The sequence below is a fragment of the Schistocerca gregaria genome, chromosome 5, assembly GCF_023897955.1.
Source record: "Schistocerca gregaria isolate iqSchGreg1 chromosome 5, iqSchGreg1.2, whole genome shotgun sequence".
Classification (NCBI taxonomy): domain Eukaryota; kingdom Metazoa; phylum Arthropoda; class Insecta; order Orthoptera; family Acrididae; genus Schistocerca; species Schistocerca gregaria.
In genome coordinates, this window is record NC_064924.1 from 330,009,677 (window position 1) to 330,029,292 (window position 19,616).

Genomic DNA, 19,616 nt, shown 5'->3' on the forward strand with positions numbered 1-19,616 from the left:
TTATTTTTTGTCATATTTGTACATTTCCACAGATTAGTAAGCTACCAAGAGAGACAAATAATTGTGAAATACGTGTAAAAACAGTTGTATCACACTGAGTAGCAACTTTCCTTTTCATAATATTGTTACGAATCACACTGATTCAATGACATAAGCTACAACTTTTGAATGTGTCTATATTTGCAGCTTATTCTGCTCAAAGCGAGACAATATAAGCACATTTCATGCTCGAGTAGCATACAATTCTGTTGTTATCATCATTGGTGCTTTCCATGGCACTTACAAATTTTTTATGAAGTCCAATGATTTGACCTTTCTTACACTTGACTTTCTAATACACAAATATTTTTGTAAATATAATTACTTTTGCTTCAAAAGTGAAAGTGTTGAAGATTTGTGGCTCAGATTCAGCAACAATTGTGGAATTGGTTTCTTCTGTGTTGGGTAACAGTTTTATTGCTTTTGACAATTTATTATGAAGTTGCTACAGTTATAGTGGCTCACTTGATACATTAAACAATGTAGGTATTACATTCCATAGAGGTTTCCTACATTCCACATTCACTGATCTGGCTGAAAGTGCAGCGAACAAAGCTCTGCTTTGTCGCGTAGATGTACATCATCCCTCAGCAAAAGATCAGGTATTCTGGTGTTTACAAGCAATTTTTGTTATTAAAGGAAAATGACATTATTCAGTAAATGTCTGTGTGTTACAAGGCATTGTAATAGTCCTGTAACCCACCATTTCATATTTCCCAGAGTTCTTAGAAAACTAAGTAATCACAAATGTGGTGCAATTTTTTTAAGTTACTATTGATTTTTACGGCACTACATACACTCCTTATGGTAAAAACTATGTTACAAATCAATATACACATTAGTATTCGCACTCATGTGGTCTCGTATTCAGAAGCGTCGCTTACTAGTAGTTCTGGGTTTTGCTATTACTGTGGGTAATAAAATGAGATGGAGTGTCACGATTGTGGTATTACCTTTGTAGCAACACAGTTTTCACAAAAAATTCAATTTTTTTTTTTTTCGTTCAAAATGAAATTTATATCTTCAGCATCTACTTCCACATGACTAAACATTATTTTAAAATATTTTATTTTTGGCACTATGGTTTTTGATGTGCATATAACTTTTGCTGGAAAATGGTCCCTTATTGAAACCACTCACACAATAAAGAATAAACTGAATAGCACATTTCCTCGATTCATAAAAGCTATGGAACATAATCAACTCAAAACTATTTTGAACTTTAATTGTTCAGTCAATATGCTAAAAACATGAAGATGACTGAATGTATCTGATCTGTTCCATTGAACTCAAGGCTGTATGTATAATGATTTGTATTGTGATTTTGTTTGGCAATAAAATAATGAGGACACCACCAGAGTACAATACTGAGCAACAAAGGTAGGCCCTACATAGTCATATCTACAGAGGGGTCCATAAAAACGTAGTCACTCTCTGATAGTCAATATCAACGGAACAAATGGCATATCATTACAATTCTTGCATGAGGGAAGGTTATTTTGTGTGTTCAAAGTGACCCCCACTGTCAGCGAAACAACATCAATGCTGCTCAGCTGTTGACCAAACTATGACTGTCAGTGCTGCTGATGTGATAGAAGCACAAGATGCCTCAATGGTTTCTAATAGTTCATTCAGTGTAGCTTGCTTTTGTTGATAAACTTCAGTTTTCAAGGTCCCCCGTACATAGAAGCAAGAGGTGAAAGGTCTGGAGACTGTGGTGGGTACTCAGCAGCTCCTCTTTGATCTATCCATCATCCAGGTATATTTTCATCCAAGTAGGCTCTGACATCTTTGTGGTACTGAGGAGGAGCACCATCTTGTTTTAAGTAAAATATTTCGTTTCCGAACACCTCTTGGATGACAGGTAAAAATCAGTGTTTGCAGAACACGAAGACACAAATCACCAGTTACAGTATCTTCAAAGAAGAATGGGCCAATCAAACGACGGGATGAAAGATCACACCACACATTAGCATCCAGCAGATTAACATGCTTGACCACATGAACATGAGGTTTTTCAGGAGCCCAGTTCATGCATCTGTGGTGGTTTAGAGTACCATTCAGTTTGAATTTTTCCTTGTCAGATCAGATAACCTTCCCTGCAAACCACTCATCCTCATGAAGCATGACTTCAAACCACTCGCAGTAACCCATCCTTCAATGTGGGTCATCATTGTTCACAGCATGTAGCAATCTTGGAAATACAATTTCCACTTTCACCTTCCAGACCTCAGAATTTGTTGTACACTTGATCAGCTTACCCTGATTTCACGTTCACCTTGCTTCAGATTTTTAAGGTGATCTAGTAAAATGTTCCAATACAGCAGCACTGGAAGCTGGATTTGATGTATTTCATTATGCCCATCTTGAACAGTACTGCCAACTTAAAATTTATCCCAAATACGATAAAATGTTGTAAGTGGTAAGTGTTGATGGCTGAGTTCCATACACATTATGCCTTGTCATTGTACCATTTCAATACAACCTTGCATTGCTGAAATGACAATCTTACTTCATTCATTGCTGCAATATCTGCTGGAAAATGTGCATTGAGATCTGTTGCAGAGCAGCGGGGGAGGAAGGAGGGGAGGGGAGAGGTGGGGGTGGGGGGGGGAGAAGGACGGCACTACCATGCAAAATTGCAATGAAATGTCATTTTGTTCCAAATATATTACCTTTCAAAGAGTGTCTGCAGCACTGACATAAGTTGGTATAAAATATTAGTTTTAAAATGTAGTTCTGAGTATTATTCCTCTTATAATACAGAAAACTGAAGATATCCTGTGCTTCTAGACCAACAACAGTGGTATCAGTCAGGAGACCTGAAATCCAGTCCCCATCTAGAGCCACAATATCTTGCTTTGAGTGGATCCTGAATGACTTGGTAAAACATGGACAATTTTTTGCTACTTCCTAGACAGTATTGTCAACCAGATGTAATGCAGGTGGCTTAATATCTAATACAATGCTATATGTCTTGTTTCCCCAGTAGAATCCATGAGATGGGTAATGGCAACCCACCAGTTCAGCACAGGGGACTGGCCATGTAGGCACCTAGGGTCTGCCATATCCCTTCATGGTACACGGTGTGTAAAATATTTCGAGCACAATACCTGCTGATTCACAAACCTGCGATCAACAAGCCTACAGATATCACATGAATGCTGCATATAATTGCACCAAATGTACTGTATCTGCTCCCAAACACTTACACATAGAACGTGTCCTAAGGCTTTTAGTCTTAAGATTCCTCAGATGATGTTGACATTTAATGTTTTGTCAAATATATCATCACCAAATCATTTTCCTTGACGACAGTATCTATTATAATCAGTGTTGATCGACTGTAAATACAAATTAGATGGTGAAAATGGATGCATACTGTTTTCTCCAGAGAAAACACAAACGTGTGCTCACCATTCACACCTGCAGCCTGTTGTTGATCAACTCTCTCTCTCTCTCTCTCTCTCTCTCTCTCTCTCTCTCTCTCTGCCACACAGCAGTTGCAGACTTAGAAGAGCAAACTGTCACAAATTCATCCATGGCTAGACAAGCATGAACTAGCCAATACAATTGTGGTCACACTTAAAACATTCCCCTATGAAATGCAGCTATTCTGCTCAAACATGTTTGAGAGGCCTTCCACACATAAGTAAGCAAGCACAGTAGTAACCTGACAGGAAGAACTGTACAAAAAAAGATACATTTACAGAGCTGTTTGAAGATATTATGCCCCCGTGTGACAGTGTAGCTTTCCTCATGACAGAAAACAGCTACCTATCAAACTAGTTACATGGTCACTTCTATAGGGGTGTCCCTTGACTTCTCCGAGTTGAATTACAGTTTGGAACCTTTCAACGTGATTTTCAACTTTTTGATATTTAACTAAACTGGTGAGTAAGTAAAAGGCATAACTGGTTAATATCTTACTGTTGATTATTTGAGATCATTTTTTACCCTGATATAACTAAAGAATTTAAGATTGACCAAGATGTGTAAATAGCTAGTAATTCCTCTTTGTCGTATACTACTCACATCATATGGAATTTGCTATTTTCATTGTGTTTTCACTGCTGCTCTCCCCATATGCTTTCAATAGGAGAGTGCGAGAACCAGTTTTTAGGGTCTGTGTAGGTGAAGCTGCTGGAGTCCGTTCTGTAGAACTGACAAAGATCTTTGTCCTCTGGCTCACCAGTGAAGGTCCCACCAGGGAGAGATCCTAGGCTGGGGATGGGAAAGGTATCTGTCTCAGTGGTATGTCTCCTTCTCTCTCAGGCACTAACATTACTTACCTTGGTGAAAAGCTCTGACGTTTATAGCCGGGTAGCAGTGTTAAAATGCCACGATGTTTTGACCAGTGTCATACTCATCATCTTCTAGCGAAGTGTTGAAATATGTGGCTGCTGTGATATTTAAAATAGTGGAGTGTCCCCTTAAACTTGGCTACAGGCAGTCACATACTGTCCAGTTGGCAGGGTGGGGACGGAGCGAGGCTGCAGTGGTGTGGGTGGAAGGTGTTCTGTTTGCATCTCTGTGTGGGCATTCTGGCAGCAGCTTGCAAATTGGATGGTGCTTGTCACACACTCATCATATTGCTGCTGTCCCAGACGCTGATTCTTTTGTCTGTCCCAGTCATTTATGTCTGATGTGCTTCTTCATAATTTCAAAATACAGTGCTGTGTTTGCCAAATGTAATATTGGCCACATTTACAGGAAATGCAATATATTTCGCAGAGCCAAGACATTCTTCACATTTGGCAATGGTCAGAAGATGGTTTTTGTGTTGGATTTTTCAAGTAGCCTCCCAATTTTGGCTGAGAGTGATCGTAAGTACAGAAGGAAAGTGAGTCTCTTGTTTTCTTCTTCCTCTTTCAGTTTCCAGCATCTTGTCTCTTCTCAAATGATGTACTAATCTGTGCATAACTATACCAATTTTTCCAGAGGTACCAGGGTGGTGGCAGCTTGTTGCATGCAGGTACAGGTTGTGTGTGTCTTCTTCCTATATACTTAATGGACTAGTGCACTATCTGCCTTCTTCCTTATTAGCATGTTCAGGAAAGGGAGACAACCATTCTCCTCTTTTTCCACAGTGAAAGTAATGTTATGATGAATGCTTTTAAGGTAGTCCACAAACTCATACAGTGCCTGTCTGCCATGCTTCCATACCACAAAAGTATCATTAACATTGTAACATGGTGGAAGAAGTGCTTGGGTTATGATGAATGGTTTGAAGAGCCACTTCCTCAAAGTGTTCCATGTAGATGGTTGTGGTCCCTGAAGGGATCCCACGGCCACCCATCCATCTGTTCGTAAGACTCTCAGTTGCACAAGAAGTAGATGGTTGTTAATGCACGTCCAAAGAGTTTACGTTGGGACAGCTGCACTAAGAATTCTTGCAGAGGTAGTTTTGTAAACAGCAATGGAAAATTGAAACTCACAAGCAGGTCATCTCTTTGTAATTGCATATCCTTAAGTAATCCTTTGTAATTGCATATCCTTAGGTATTTTCATGTAATTGGTTGAATTCTTATCACGATAACTAGTGTTCCACAAGGTGTTTTAGAACCATTCCCAGATATTTGACCAGAGTATTTGACCCATAAGTATGTGAACTGATGGTGACAAGTACCTGCCACGGAGGCACCCCTTTCTTGTGAATTTTCAGCAGTCCATACAGGTATGATTTCACTGGCACACTGGGATACGACTGCTTCTTCAGTGCCTCTGGTACAACTAAATTCTTCAGCAGAGCCACGGTTTTCATGGTCTTCAGTGAGATTGAATCATTCTTGAGCGTCCTGTATGCCAGATCCTGTCGCAGCAAGCCCACTTTATGATGGTAACTGTCAGTGCATATTAGCACCATTCCCTTCGTCTGCTGGAAGGACCACAGTATCAGCTTCATATCTCACAGATCGGATAGCCTCCTGTTCTGCTGCTGCCATGTTCACCATCAGAAGCCAGGACTTGTCGATGACTCTGCAGGTTTCCCGCCAACCTCCTCTGCTTCCTCCTCTGGAGGGCTTCAGATTGCTTCTTCCATACCACTAATAATGTCTCATTATGGTGTGATCCTTGGGAAAGATGCAAAGTCCAGTCCTTTCGCAAGAACCAAAACTGTCACTGAATACAGTACTTCAAATGTTAAATTTACAATACCTCTGATCATATTTGTCTCCTTGTTGGAGGGAGGGGTGTCTCTGCAGGCAACATACAAAATCATAAATTCTCACAATTACCGATTGGCCAAATATCTGGCAACACTTGGTAAAACTCCTTGTGGAACACTGTAACCACCAAGTTAAGAACTCTGCTGATTTCATGAAAATACTTAAGGACATACGATTATGAAGAGATGACCTGTTCGTGAGGTTTGACATTACACAGCTATTCACGAAAGTATCTCTGCACAACTTCTTTGTGCTGCTGTCTCAACTTTTCTAGTCGCAAACAATTCAATTCTTTGAATGTGTACTTATGACCACTTACTTGAAGTGCAATGTATAGTTTTGTGAACAGATTGATGGAGTGGCCATGAGATCCCCACTGGCTCCCGGGATCGCATATCTTTTCATGGAACAGTTTGAGGAAGTGGTTCTTCCAACTGCTCATCAGAAACTCATGCATTCTCAAGTAATTCTTCTGCTATGTCGCCAACACTTTTGTGGTACGAAAGCATGGCAGACAGGCACAGGATGCGTTTCTGAACCACCACAACAGCATTAATCATAATATTACTTTCACTACGTAAATAGAGGAAAATGGTTTTCTTCCTTTCCTGGACATACTAATAAAAAAAGCAGGCTGATGGTACGCTAGGCCATTCTGTACACAGGAGACACACAGACCTGTATGGGCGTGCAATGAGCTACCGCCATCCAGCGCAAATAGTGCTAACCACCATGTACATAGAGTGCACGCTGTCTGCAATAAAGAGAGTTCCCCAGATGAACTACAACAACTGAGAGAGGTATTCCACAAAAATGGGTACCACAATGCCCACATATTAGTAGGGCATTCCAGAAGAGACATACTGGAAACTGGGAAGAGGAAGAGGAGGAAGAAGAAGAAGAAGAAGAAAATAAAGAAGAAGAAGGCGATAGAAAAAAGAAACTCTGAGCACTATGCAACTTAACTTCTGGGGTCATCAGTCGCCTAGACTTTGAACTAATTAAACCTAACTAACCTAAGGACATCACACACATCCATGCCCGAGGCAGGATTCGAACCTGTGACCGTAGCGGCCGCTCGGCTCAAGACTGTAGCGCCTAGAACCACACGGCCACTCAGGCCGGTCGACAAGAGATTCACTTTCCTACCATATCTGGAACTGGTCTCAGCCAAAATTGCTAGGCTACCCAAAACATCTAACGTAAAAAAGTCTTATGACCACTGCCAAAGACAGAAGAGTTGTTTGGCTTTGTGAAAATCCTACTAAAAATGAACGTACCGGGAATATACACCACTGCCTGCGAATTGGCAAACAGTACATTGGATAAATGCAGTGCTGTGTTTTGAAATGCTGTGAGGAGCAGATCAGACACATGACTGGGACAGACATAAATATCCGCGATAGCAGAGCATAACCTCAAGGAAGACTACACCTTTGACCTCCAGAACACCAAGGTGCTTTGCCAAGCAACCTGCTATTGGGACAGCATCCTAAGGGAATCCATTGAAATACAGTTTCACAACAATATTGGCAACAGAGATGATGGACACCAACTACCTGCGATCTGGAATCCAGCACAACTGGCAATACGCAAGAGTGTGACCAGCATCATCAAACTTGAAAGCCACAGCCAGAATGCACCCACAGTGACACAAATGGAGCACTTGCTATCCCCATCACTACACCCTCATCCCCCAACCTCCTGCCGGCTGGGCAGTACACAGCTGCCCATAGCCAGGTGGAGTGCCCTACAATAATGTTAATATTACAGCAACTGCATTGCAACATCATCTAGTGAGATGATTAGAATCACACTCATCGAAATGTCATGGTATTTTAACACTGCTATGTGCTGGAAACCCAGGAGCTTTTCACTAACAATATACACCAGGAGAGCCTACATTCACATATTCCTAATCTTATTTTTCCTTTCTTACATCCATTGTATCCTTCCTCTTTCCACACTCAATAGTCCCTTTATTCAAACCCATCTCTCGTCCGTATACTTCAATGGGGCTGCCCGATATGTAGCAGAACCCAAGTAGCTAGTGGAGGAAGTTATCCAACATTAATGTCATTAAACAAACTGATGTTTTCCTTAATCCAGTATGAAAGATGAAATCAATGTAGCAACTCAAAAGTGACAAGTTTAAAAATTTAGATGTTGCTGCATAGTTATTTCCTTCCATTTTATGTATCTGTTGCAACATCATTTGTCTGAGTGGAGGAACATGTGCTGCAACATAACAATCACGTACAGTGATGTGTAACCTTGCCTGTAACCAGCTGAAGTATGATGATCATGATGAATGGAACAATTTATTAGTTAAACAGTTAAGAGTACAAAACTGTTTGGACATTTGTGTAATTTATTTTTGCATGATGATATGAAACAGATGTATGCCACCCGAATTGAAGGTGGGGCGGGATTTGCCCTACTGTTGCAGGCTGTGATACCTGCGTGGCTTCGCAGTTGTTCCACAACTGGAACAATGAGGTGCACCACCAAGTAAGCAATGCACTGTGACAATGCTGATTGTGTCACAGCAAGCAGAAGACAAAGCAAGAACTGTCAAAATGTCACTTGTTCTTGTAAAGCCAGAGTGGAGTGTACAAACTAAAACTGTACATACATGCAACGTTTCTCTACATCAGTTAACTGTATTTGGAGATGTAATCTAACTGCTTTTAAAAAGAAGTACTTTCCATTCATTTGTAGAAAGTTGGAAATAGGTCAAGACAAAGGTTTCTGTACAAGAACTACTGCAGAGGTGACGAAGTCCAAAGTTGTACCACTTGAACATTTCATTAACATGCTGAAGTTCAAAGCTCTAGGTAGAAACAATCAACATTAAAATATACAGGGGGACATCTAACAAGAAAGTAGAAATCATCACAATAACTTTCCTGCGTCTACTTCTGTGGTATCATCGATGGCTACACCATGTTACCTGCCACCATGAGGTCGCACAACATACGTCGCACTCACCAATTGGCAATTTTTATCCTTAAATATACTGTCAAAACAAAAAGACAGAAATAATGTCATGTTTAGTACTTACAAATCTGATGGATCAACAAGAGCAACTTGATCTGTGACCAAAAGTGGGGCCTCTGACCGGATAACAACACCAGGAAAATCCTTCGATTTTCCAATGGTTCGTAAATGGCAATTCATTCCCTCAACAATAACCCAATTACGTTCTTGTATTACTTGTGAAACAATTCCTTGCTTTCCCTTGTCTGGTCCCACAAGAATTTCAACCTGAAACAATTCCAGATACAAATTATCAAATCAAAAATATTTTACTTAAACAGACAAGTGAAAATAACATTATAAGAAAACTGTAAATGGTATATTGTAAGGGTCTTAAATGGAAAACAACTGTGTCCTCTACCTCTCCCTACCTCCACATTGTATTACTGGAGGCTCATCTGCAACAAACTACCAATGATGATCACAACACTCAACAGTCTTCATTTGCACCTGTCAGTAATAAAGCTTTGCAAACAGTCAATGTTACATTAAGAACATCATTTGCGACTGACTTTATGACAGAAAGACATACATAGCATCAGGCAAAGCAGGCTCTCCTACTGTCACAGTGGTATAAAGGAACTAAAATTTCTATATACCAGGAGTATATGGTTGAAACTGCAGGGATACTGGAATAGAATGAAGTGATATCAACCAACGACAAAAACTGAAGTGCTACTTCATTCTGTACACAATGATCTACAAAAATAAAGATTCTCTGTAAGAGTATTAAACAACAACTGTCTCACAAGATTGTCTACAGTTAAAATGATGCGAAGTCAATAAGCATGAACACTTTCATTCTAGTTATCTTTAGGTTCGCGGCATTGATTATTGACCTCACCAGCCACTAAATGGCATCATTCTTTTCACCTGTGTTAGGTTTCAGCATCATCACGTCAGTAAATTTGCATTGCAAAGTAAATATGGCCGCATCACCCTTTTTTTTTGTACCAATGAAAAATTGTTCTATATTCAATTTTGTGTGGTCAGAAAGAGCACGAGCAGCTGAAATCTATAGACAACTTTCAGAATGATTTAGGGTCAATATTTAGCACAGTAATGTGTTTATCATTGACTGAACAATCATGAAGGATATGGAAAGAGTAAGACGTCCAGTCAAATTCATCACTAATGCCAACACTGAGCAGCTGCGTGATTTTGAATAATGGACAAGTTGATATGTAGGAAACCAAATTCAAATTTATCAGAGTTCTGCTTATGACACAAACAATAACAGGCTTAAAGTGCAAAAAGTCAAGACGGCCCCAAAACAACTCAATGAACAAATTTAATCAAATGAGAATCTGTCAGCAGTTACTGGACCATCATGCTAATGGAGGTGATTTTTTTTTTTAATGAATCATCACTGGAGATGAAACAGAGGCTCATTATTTTTAACCAGAGATCAAACACTGCACAATGGCAAATTCTGGCATATTAACTGGGGAAGGGGTAAACCGTAGATGACCAATGCTTTGCAACAAGCTAAAGCCTGCATTTTGAAACAAACACCTAACATGACTTCAAAAATTATAAACTACAAACTCTATTGTCAAACAATATTCTTGTTTTTACGTGATAGTTCATGTTTTCACATAACTTGTCACCCCATACAAACTCTTGAGACTACGCATTTCAAGGTGTTGGAAGATCTGGGACACAGTCCTGATTTCACCTTGCTGGATTTCCATTTTCTTGGTCCACTTGTAGAGATGAAGGAAGTGGTGCATACATGGCCTTCTGTTCAGCGAAAAAAAAAGTCCCTAAGGGTATTCAAAAATGGTTCAAATGGCTCTGAGCACTATGGGACTCAACTGCTGTGGTTATTAGTCCCCTAGAACTTAGAACTACTTAAACCTAACTAACCTAAGGACATCACACACATCCATGCCCGAAGCAGGATTCGAACCTGCGACCGTAGCAGTCGCACGGTTCCGGACTGCGCGCCTAGAACCGCGAGACCACCGCGGCCGGCCCGAAGGGTATTGTGCAGTGATAGACCAAGTGAATTGAAAAGTAGAGTGAAAATGATGTAACTGAAAATTCTGTGGTGTTTTCAATAAATTGAATGTGCAGATAGTTTTTGAGTTCTCCATATATATATATATATATATATATATATATATATATATATATATATATATATATATATCCAAACCACCTCCCCTACCCTCTGGCTCCTACCCTTGCAACCGCCCCCGGTGTAAAACCTGTCCTATGCACCCTCCCACCACCACCTACTCCAGTCCTGTAACCCGGAAGGTGTACACGATCAAAGGGAGAGCCACATGTGAAAGCACCCACGTGATTTACCAACTGACCTGCCTGCACTGTGATGCTTTCTATGTGGGAATGACCAGCAACAAACTGTCCATTCGCATGAATGGACACAGGCAGACAGTGTTTGTTGGTAATGAGGATCACCCTGTGGCTAAACATGCCTTGATGCACGGCCAGCACATCTTGGCACAGTGTTACACCGTCCGAGTTATCTGGATACTTCCCACCAACACCAACCTATCCGAACTCCGGAGATGGGAACTCGCCCTTCAGTATATCCTCTCTTCTCGATATCCGCCAGGCCTCAACCTCCGCTAATTTCAAGTTGCCGCCACTCATACCTCACCTGTCTTTCAACAACTTCTTTGCCTCTGTACTTCCGCCTCGACTGACATCTCTGCCCTTACTCTTTGCCTTTAAATATGTCTGCTTGTGTCTGTGTATGTGCAGATGGATATGTGTGTGTGTGTGTGTGTGTGTGTGTGTGTGTGTGTGTGTGTGTGTGTGTGTGCGAGTGTACACCTGTCCTTTTTTTCCCCTAAGGGAAGTCTTTCCGCTCCCGGGATTGGAATGACTCCTTACCCTCTCCCTTAAAACCCACATCCTTTCATTTTTCCCTCTCCTTCCTTCCTTCCTGACGAAGCAACTGCCAGTTGCGAAAGCTCGTAATTCTGTGTGTGTGTTTGTGTGTTTTGTTCATGTGCCTGTCTGCCGGCGCTTTCCCGCTTGGTAAGTCTTGGAATCTTTGTTTTTAAAATATATATATATATATATATATATATATATATATATATATATATATATATATATATATATATATATATATATATATATATCAGATAAAGCTATTGTAGAAGAACTCCATTTTGTACTTCTTAAGTTCCTTGTAACTTTCAAAATGGCTACAATGTTGTGGCAGTATGAGAAACGTGTCTTCAGAACAAATATCTCAAAACGTGCAGAATTTTTTTAAGGTTTACAATTACTCATGAACATAAAAGCATTAACAAATCTCTGTTATTTATGCTATTTTTTATGACATGGAACATAGCTGTTACCCAAATGAAATAAAAAGCTGACAGTTTCAGCATATTAGGCTTATAATGAATTCTTTATTTCTTCATTATATTATTCACTATCTGTCAAAAAATGTTATACAGAAATTAGAAAAAAAAACCCTAACTTAACTCTCATAACTGAATAATATATTACTCACACGATCTCCTCTGAAGAAGCTCCATTCAAGTACTGGCTGTAAGAACACTTTCTTCCTTTGCCGAGACATGTTCTGTTGTTCAAACTGACCAGTCCATGGTCGATTAGTAGTAAATCGATATTTCTTCTTTGCAACAGTCCTTGGCAGGTACTGAGGAAATCCCCGTGGTGTACGCCAATATACCTTTAAAAATGAATAGTAGTTTTATTAGAATATTTCATTTCCTTAAACCTCAGTTAACCGTTAACTTTTCAGACCTCTCAGAACTGTAATATAGCAAGGAGGGTATCAAAAAATTTACACATTTCCATCGGTAATATCTAAAGAAGGCATCTGGACAATGGACTGAAGTTTGTTGTTGGTGCACCTAATGGTGCACACCAATATTTATATGTTCAAAAAATAAATTAATGAAAATCATAGTAATAATAAGGTAGAACAATACTTTAAGACACAATTGAAGCAAACCCTGTTAGGACCCACCAGCATAAATTACTTGTATAGTATGTTACGAACTGTAAATTCACAAGTGTGATTATGTTCTCTCTCCTTCCTACATTTTGGCAGAGCGAAAATAATTCTGGGCCTTTTGAGAATCCATAATGGAAGGAGGTTCTACCTATGAGCAAAGACTGAAACTCAGTCCATGCACAGAGGCACAAGATTTTTCCTTCACCTAGCCACAAATACGACTTCATAGAACATGGGCAATTTATGTTTAAATGGTGAGGTTATCAACTAGATCGAATACTGGTAACTGCAGGCCAAACCCCATTATATCTGTTACATCACAAAGAGCCCCTTGCCAGCATGTTGGGAGCAGACCACAGCTTCAGCAAGTGAGGTGCTTACGGACTGGATGTACATGCATCAAAGTCCCTCACAGTGCACTGTGTCAATGATTTTCAGTTGATCCAAAATCAAGTCAGGATGGGATAGATTCTCTATCAAATTGTAGTAGATGCACTCAGCCTCCTCTTTTAAGACATTCTGACTTAGGCTCTTTAAGATAAGTACCCGAGGATTTTGCCTCCAAAAAAAAAAAGGCTTCTTGTCAAATATAAGACACAGAAATCTGATTACGTAATTCAACTTCACATCAGTGTCTTTAATGAACAGTACTGATGGGTAGTAAAAGCTTCTTGTACAGTTTTCTACAAGAAAAAAATTGTGCATCATTAATTTTCCATCCTCTTTAACAGTCAACAATGACTATCCTTTTCCTATTGCAGAGGCCATCAACCATCAATAAGAAAGTCTGACTTGGTCTGTGATACACAGCTACTATTATCTTACAGCAAGTTCCCAACTATCCAGGTAAATGCAGTATAGAGACTGCGATGGCAAATAGAAAACAACCTGTCTTATGAGATTCAACTGGTAATGTGTCACACCTTAGTCCTGGATGAGTACACAACACCAGATGAAAAGTATCTCACAAAAATCATTTGGTTATCCAAAACAAGCACATCTTCAGCAGTATGTCAAGATTTGTTGTATGGTAAAAGAACAGCTCTTTCAGGTAAGCCTTTCCCCTCCACATAAACATGTACATGACAAGAACAATCACAGAAAATGCACCTCCAACTATAGTACTGTCCATGTAGGCATCTTTCTGTTACATGTAATAAAGTGATAATGTCATCAGTCCTCTGGATGCACACTGTAAAGTGACACCCTCCTCTAGCATTACTTTTCCTGAACAGAAGTAGTCGATACCAGAAGTAATTTTCGAATTTTGAACAGGTCAATATTGTCTCAGCTGTTTTTCTAAAAAATTATATATGATTTTGTACACAATTTTTCCCATGTGGAAGTTTCTTTCTATTTTATTTACATCATTAATTCGTACACAATGTGTTATATTACAAGCTAAAATCTATAAAAAGAAATTACTTTTTTTTGTTACCATTGTTAAGATTATTGTTTTTAGAAACATTTGAAATTACAAAATATTTGGCACACTTAAAATTTCTCTTATTAATTATACAATTTGGTGCTCTTTATTATGTTTACTTCTGGATGCATTTACAAAATAATATATGAATTAATAGAAAGCCATCTGTCAAGAAAATTTGTAAATCCTTTGGAATATTGTTAAACTGTACTAGTGCAGAGTGAAGTAGTAGTGGACATGCCTCTGATGTGATCGAACGTGATTTTGTATTTTGGAAGAACAATGTAATTTTTGCTTTGTTAATGTGAAAATTCAAAAGAGAGTGAGATACAGTAAAATGTGAGACAATAAATTATTGTGAAAACAAAAATACAGTGCAGGCATTATTTAAAGTTAATTATGTCCATTTGATTCATGAGAACCTAAAAAATCAGCTACCAGAATCAGCCCCTAGACATTAAGAACTGGAGCCAACTACAAGAAAAGAAGATAACTAAAAAGTTTATTATAACTTTTACTCCTCTCGTATTTTTGAAAAAGAGACTTTGCCATCAACAATAGTAGTGATGTCAACAGAGGAGAGAAGGTAGATTACAAGTGGTGGCGTCGTCTGGGATAAGTTGACTAATAATGAAGTTTTGTCTGTTGCAGGAGAAGGGAGAGTGATCTGTGTCATTTGCAGTTTATGTATGAATGGATTTCCGATCACATGAAGAAATAAGACCGAGGACTGCCCAATCAGTAAATCATATCAATAGTGACAATGTACAACCAACAATGATGAACCAGATCGAATGAAAGAGGACTTTACATCTACAACCAGAGACATCAAAAAGGAAAGGTAAGTACAAACTATTTGTTAAGTTTATTTGTTTGCGGACTCGTGTGCTTGTTAACAAAATGAATAGAGGTGAGGGTAGGAGCGAGGTAGAAGTGAAAGCTGTAGGATCCAGTAAGGACATGTCTGGGCCGAGTGAAATCATAGTCAGCAAAGTAACAGTAAAAACTGATATTTTGCAATTAATTATGGCAAAGATAGAAGAAATGAAGACAGATAACAATAGTAAATTAGACAAAGTACAAGATCAAATGGACCAACTTAGTAATCAAGTTTCAGAGCTCAAGTTTCAGAGCTGGGTTGTCAGAGGGGTTAAAAGTGTGAATGAAAAAGTTAATGTGTTAGAAAATAAATTTATTGTTTTGGAAAATGAATACATAGTTGAATCAGTGAGACAATCGAAGAATGTTGATGACATCAGAGTTGAACAGAAAGCCGTAGTGGAAAAAATGGAACAAAACATTGCCAGCTTAACCAAAAAAAAATAAATTTTGAAAAAAAAATGCAAACTAATGTAACTGTTTTTGATCAAAAAATTTCAGCAGTTCAGGAAAATTGCATTTACAAAAATCTGTGTGCAAACAATGGTATTGCATGGTCCAACATTGCATGGTCCCACACTCCTATCAAAAGTTTTGCAGCAGATAATTTACATCCAGTGGATTTTCTGCAACCACTGTAGAGAGAGTTTCGTGACAGGTATGAATCACATGCAAAAAATTAAATTTGTTAAAAGATGTCTTGAAGGTGAAGCTCTATGATGGGTAAATTTAAATTTAGATCAGTGGGAAAAGTTTTGAGAAAACATTTTTAAATAAATTTTGTTCGGAAGCTGAGCAGGGAAGAATTAAAAGTGAAGTTTTAAATGGTTCTAATTATAGGTATAGGGACAGTACTTTGAAAGATTTTGTAAGAAATAACTTAAAAAATTAACACACCTTGACAAACCACTTGACGAAATGACATTGATTGATGCACTTAAAGGAGATTACCAGAAAAGTTGCCATGGAATTTAGTACACAGACCAGATGATTGTCTACAACAATTTTTATGACATGTTGAAAGGCTGCATTGGGCAATAAAAAGGAGTATGTACCATAATAAGCAGAGTGATAGAAATCACAATGGGAGTAATTACAGAAACAGAGATAATGATAACTTTTATCAGGACCAGAGTGTCAATAGAGAGAGAAATTTTGAACATCAACAGGATAGGAATAATGTGGATAACTAAGGGCATTTTAATAGAAGTAACAACTATAGAAATACTTGGGAAATGGCAGATTGCCTCAGGTCCACAGTTTTAGGGCAAGGAAACACAACAAGCACAGACCCCCAACTTACACCTGCAATTAAACAATAATAACAGTGTCAATGACATGGCACATGTGTCTGAAATTGAATAGGAGGAATATCAGATTCCTCATGTATGTGTTGAGCAAAACTTTTTGGGGTACTATGTTTAATTCTAGTGATGTAGGTGCCAATCACAAACCAGAGTGTGAGAGTACTGAGAATTTTGATGTAATATGTACTAATGATTTCTTCTCTTGCTCAATAAACAGTGTTATTGGTGTATGTAAATCAGGTGATGTCTGTATTGGATCCGAACTAGGTGATTTTTTTTTTATGTAGACATGAATAAGAGCTGTGAAATAACTGAGGTTGGTAAGTCTGAGACTGGAGGCTTACTGCAATTGAATGTAGGTGAGGTAAGTGACTTTGATGGAGATGAGACTTTTGTTAGTGATGTTGTTGATGAGGTAATTTTGGAGGAATATGATTATTATTATTATTATTATTATTATTATTATCAGGTATTTGTGTAGTTTAAAAATACTGAAGTTTCAGAGTTATTTGTGAATGATGTTGACAACACAGGTAATGTAAGTGATGTATATGATGATGTAAAGTGAGAGTCATGGAATACCAGTCCAGTCAAAACAGTTTTTCATTAATGTCATGCAGAGTAATGTTCAAAACAGTAAAAGTGAGTTATCTGTGAGCCTGGAGAATAAAGGTGAAAATACTTTGAAGTTTGGGACCAGATTGTTGATAACATAGATAAATGTACATTCTGGAATAAGTTAGATATGTTTAGTTGGACTCTGTATCCCAATTGGCGGAATAAAGTGGAAGAAGATCTAAGCAGAAAGTGTAATTTTGATAAAAATGTATTTTGTGTTCCTTTTGTAACAAGTGATGTTAGTTGTGCCGTGCACTCCACTGATTGTGTTCAATCTTTATCTGACAACATGAGTAACCGAAGTAATGCTATGATACCAGTGAAGCTGATAAAACAGAGTAAAGACCGTGTGGATGCAGCATTTGATAAAATTCAGTGATATTTTGCATAAAGTGTCTGACAACAGGGAAGATGATTCAGATTTTGGGAGTCCTTATATTAAAATTAAGATTCATCAGTGGGAAGGTGACTGACTGATACAGGGTAGCCTGATTTGTGATCTGAACAATTTAGAGACAAGATCAAGTGTAGTAAGAAATTTGTGGAAATGCCCATTGTACACATAAAGATAAGATGAACTACGGCTAAGCAAAGCAAATTGGTAAAATCTCAGGTACTGTTAACTTTTAGTATAGAGACAAGTCCTTTGAACATGGATGCATAATGAACCCTAATCTAGAAGAAAATATACACTATGTTTGCAGATTCATATGACTATATAATTGTGTTTTGTTTGTCAGGAATGAGTAAGAAAGATCATGTGATTTCTTAAGTTCTCTCTTATCTATTGACTGAGTTTAAATCTATGACACACTAATATTTGCAGATTCATATGACTACATAACTATGTTTTGGTTGGCAAGGAATGTAGTATGTAAGGTCATGTGATTTCTAAATTTCTCTTTTATCTATTGACTCAGTTAAAATCTATGATACTATATTTACATACAACTAAATAATTATATTTTGCAATAGATTTGTGATTTAGAATTTGGTACATATATGCTGTGAGACTAAATGAGTAGATCCTTCTACAATTTTGAAATGGAACAATGCCATTAAATATCAAGTAATAAATTTTCACATTTTGTCCTGTAAAAATTAGGAATAGTATCTTAGTATATCTGTGTGTATCACCTTACTAGTTCATTTTTTCATTGCATTTTTTAATTAAAGTTTAATATATAAATGCTTTTTAATCCAGTCTGATGTAAACCCTATATACGAGCATATGCCATGTGATGCGAGGAAGGTATTGAACAACATACGTAGAACACAAAACAATGTTTCAGGTTTTTATGTGAATGTCAGACAGGAAGTTACCTATCCCTTGGACCATGTAATGAGAAATCTAGGGAGGAAACTGAAACATGTGGGTGGATCCACTCCCACACTCCTGTATGGCTGTACCATGCTGGTTCAGTCGAGTTACAAGAGATCTCAGATGCTGGGTAATGAAGTCAAGCATCTGTCAACTACATCAGTGATGTGACTAAGATTTGTAAAGTGTTGGTCAAGAAATTATCTTATATGAATAATTCATGGAACTATCTGTTTAGAAAACAGCACTGGCATGGACAGTGTTATTCCACATAAATGTATGCACGTTCAAGTAGGGGTATGAACTTCCCAATACAGTATGTAAAATTTAAATTAGTATGTGTCTTTTTTATAAACTATGTAGGTTAGTTTGTATGAACAATCAACAAATAGTGTAGAAGACATTTACGTGTATAGACTGTATAACAAGATGTATACAGTTCTGCTATCACACACTGATTTTGGTCCTCAAGCTAGTCAGTTATGTCATCATTCAAAGATATTTATGACTCTGATTACCTGTATTTATCCTGAGTACTGCAATATTGTATCACATTGGAACTTGAGTTGTGGGCAAACTCATGCTTAACTCTCATTTTGGGTACCCCTGGTCATTGCGAGTGTGTGTGAGCTCGAGGAAAGCGTGCAACTATTGATTGAGGCTAGATGCTTCCTACGATTATTCTTTACATATGGTTGAACTTATTGACATATGATTGTGAACTTTTTCATTTTGTTGTGTCTAAACACTTTTGTTGGTCTGTATCCAGTGTGGTTTGGATTCATGGGTCAGTCCCCACATTGTCAGTTTAGATCCTAATATTTTCTCATTATTTTGCCCTTTCATG

General features: G+C 38.1%; 1 protein-coding gene across 1 annotated transcript in view; it reads right to left on the reverse strand.

The window, feature by feature from the left end:
- The window catches only part of LOC126273467 (probable 39S ribosomal protein L24, mitochondrial), a 45,920-nt gene that overhangs the window by 7,026 nt on the left and 19,278 nt on the right, over window positions 1-19,616 (reverse strand). The window contains exons 2-3 of the mRNA XM_049977028.1: window positions 12,748-12,930; window positions 9,274-9,476 (exon numbers count right to left, since the gene is read on the reverse strand). Of these exons, the coding sequence (XP_049832985.1) occupies window positions 9,274-9,476; window positions 12,748-12,930 (386 nt within the window). The remainder of the gene's footprint in view (window positions 1-9,273; window positions 9,477-12,747; window positions 12,931-19,616) is intronic.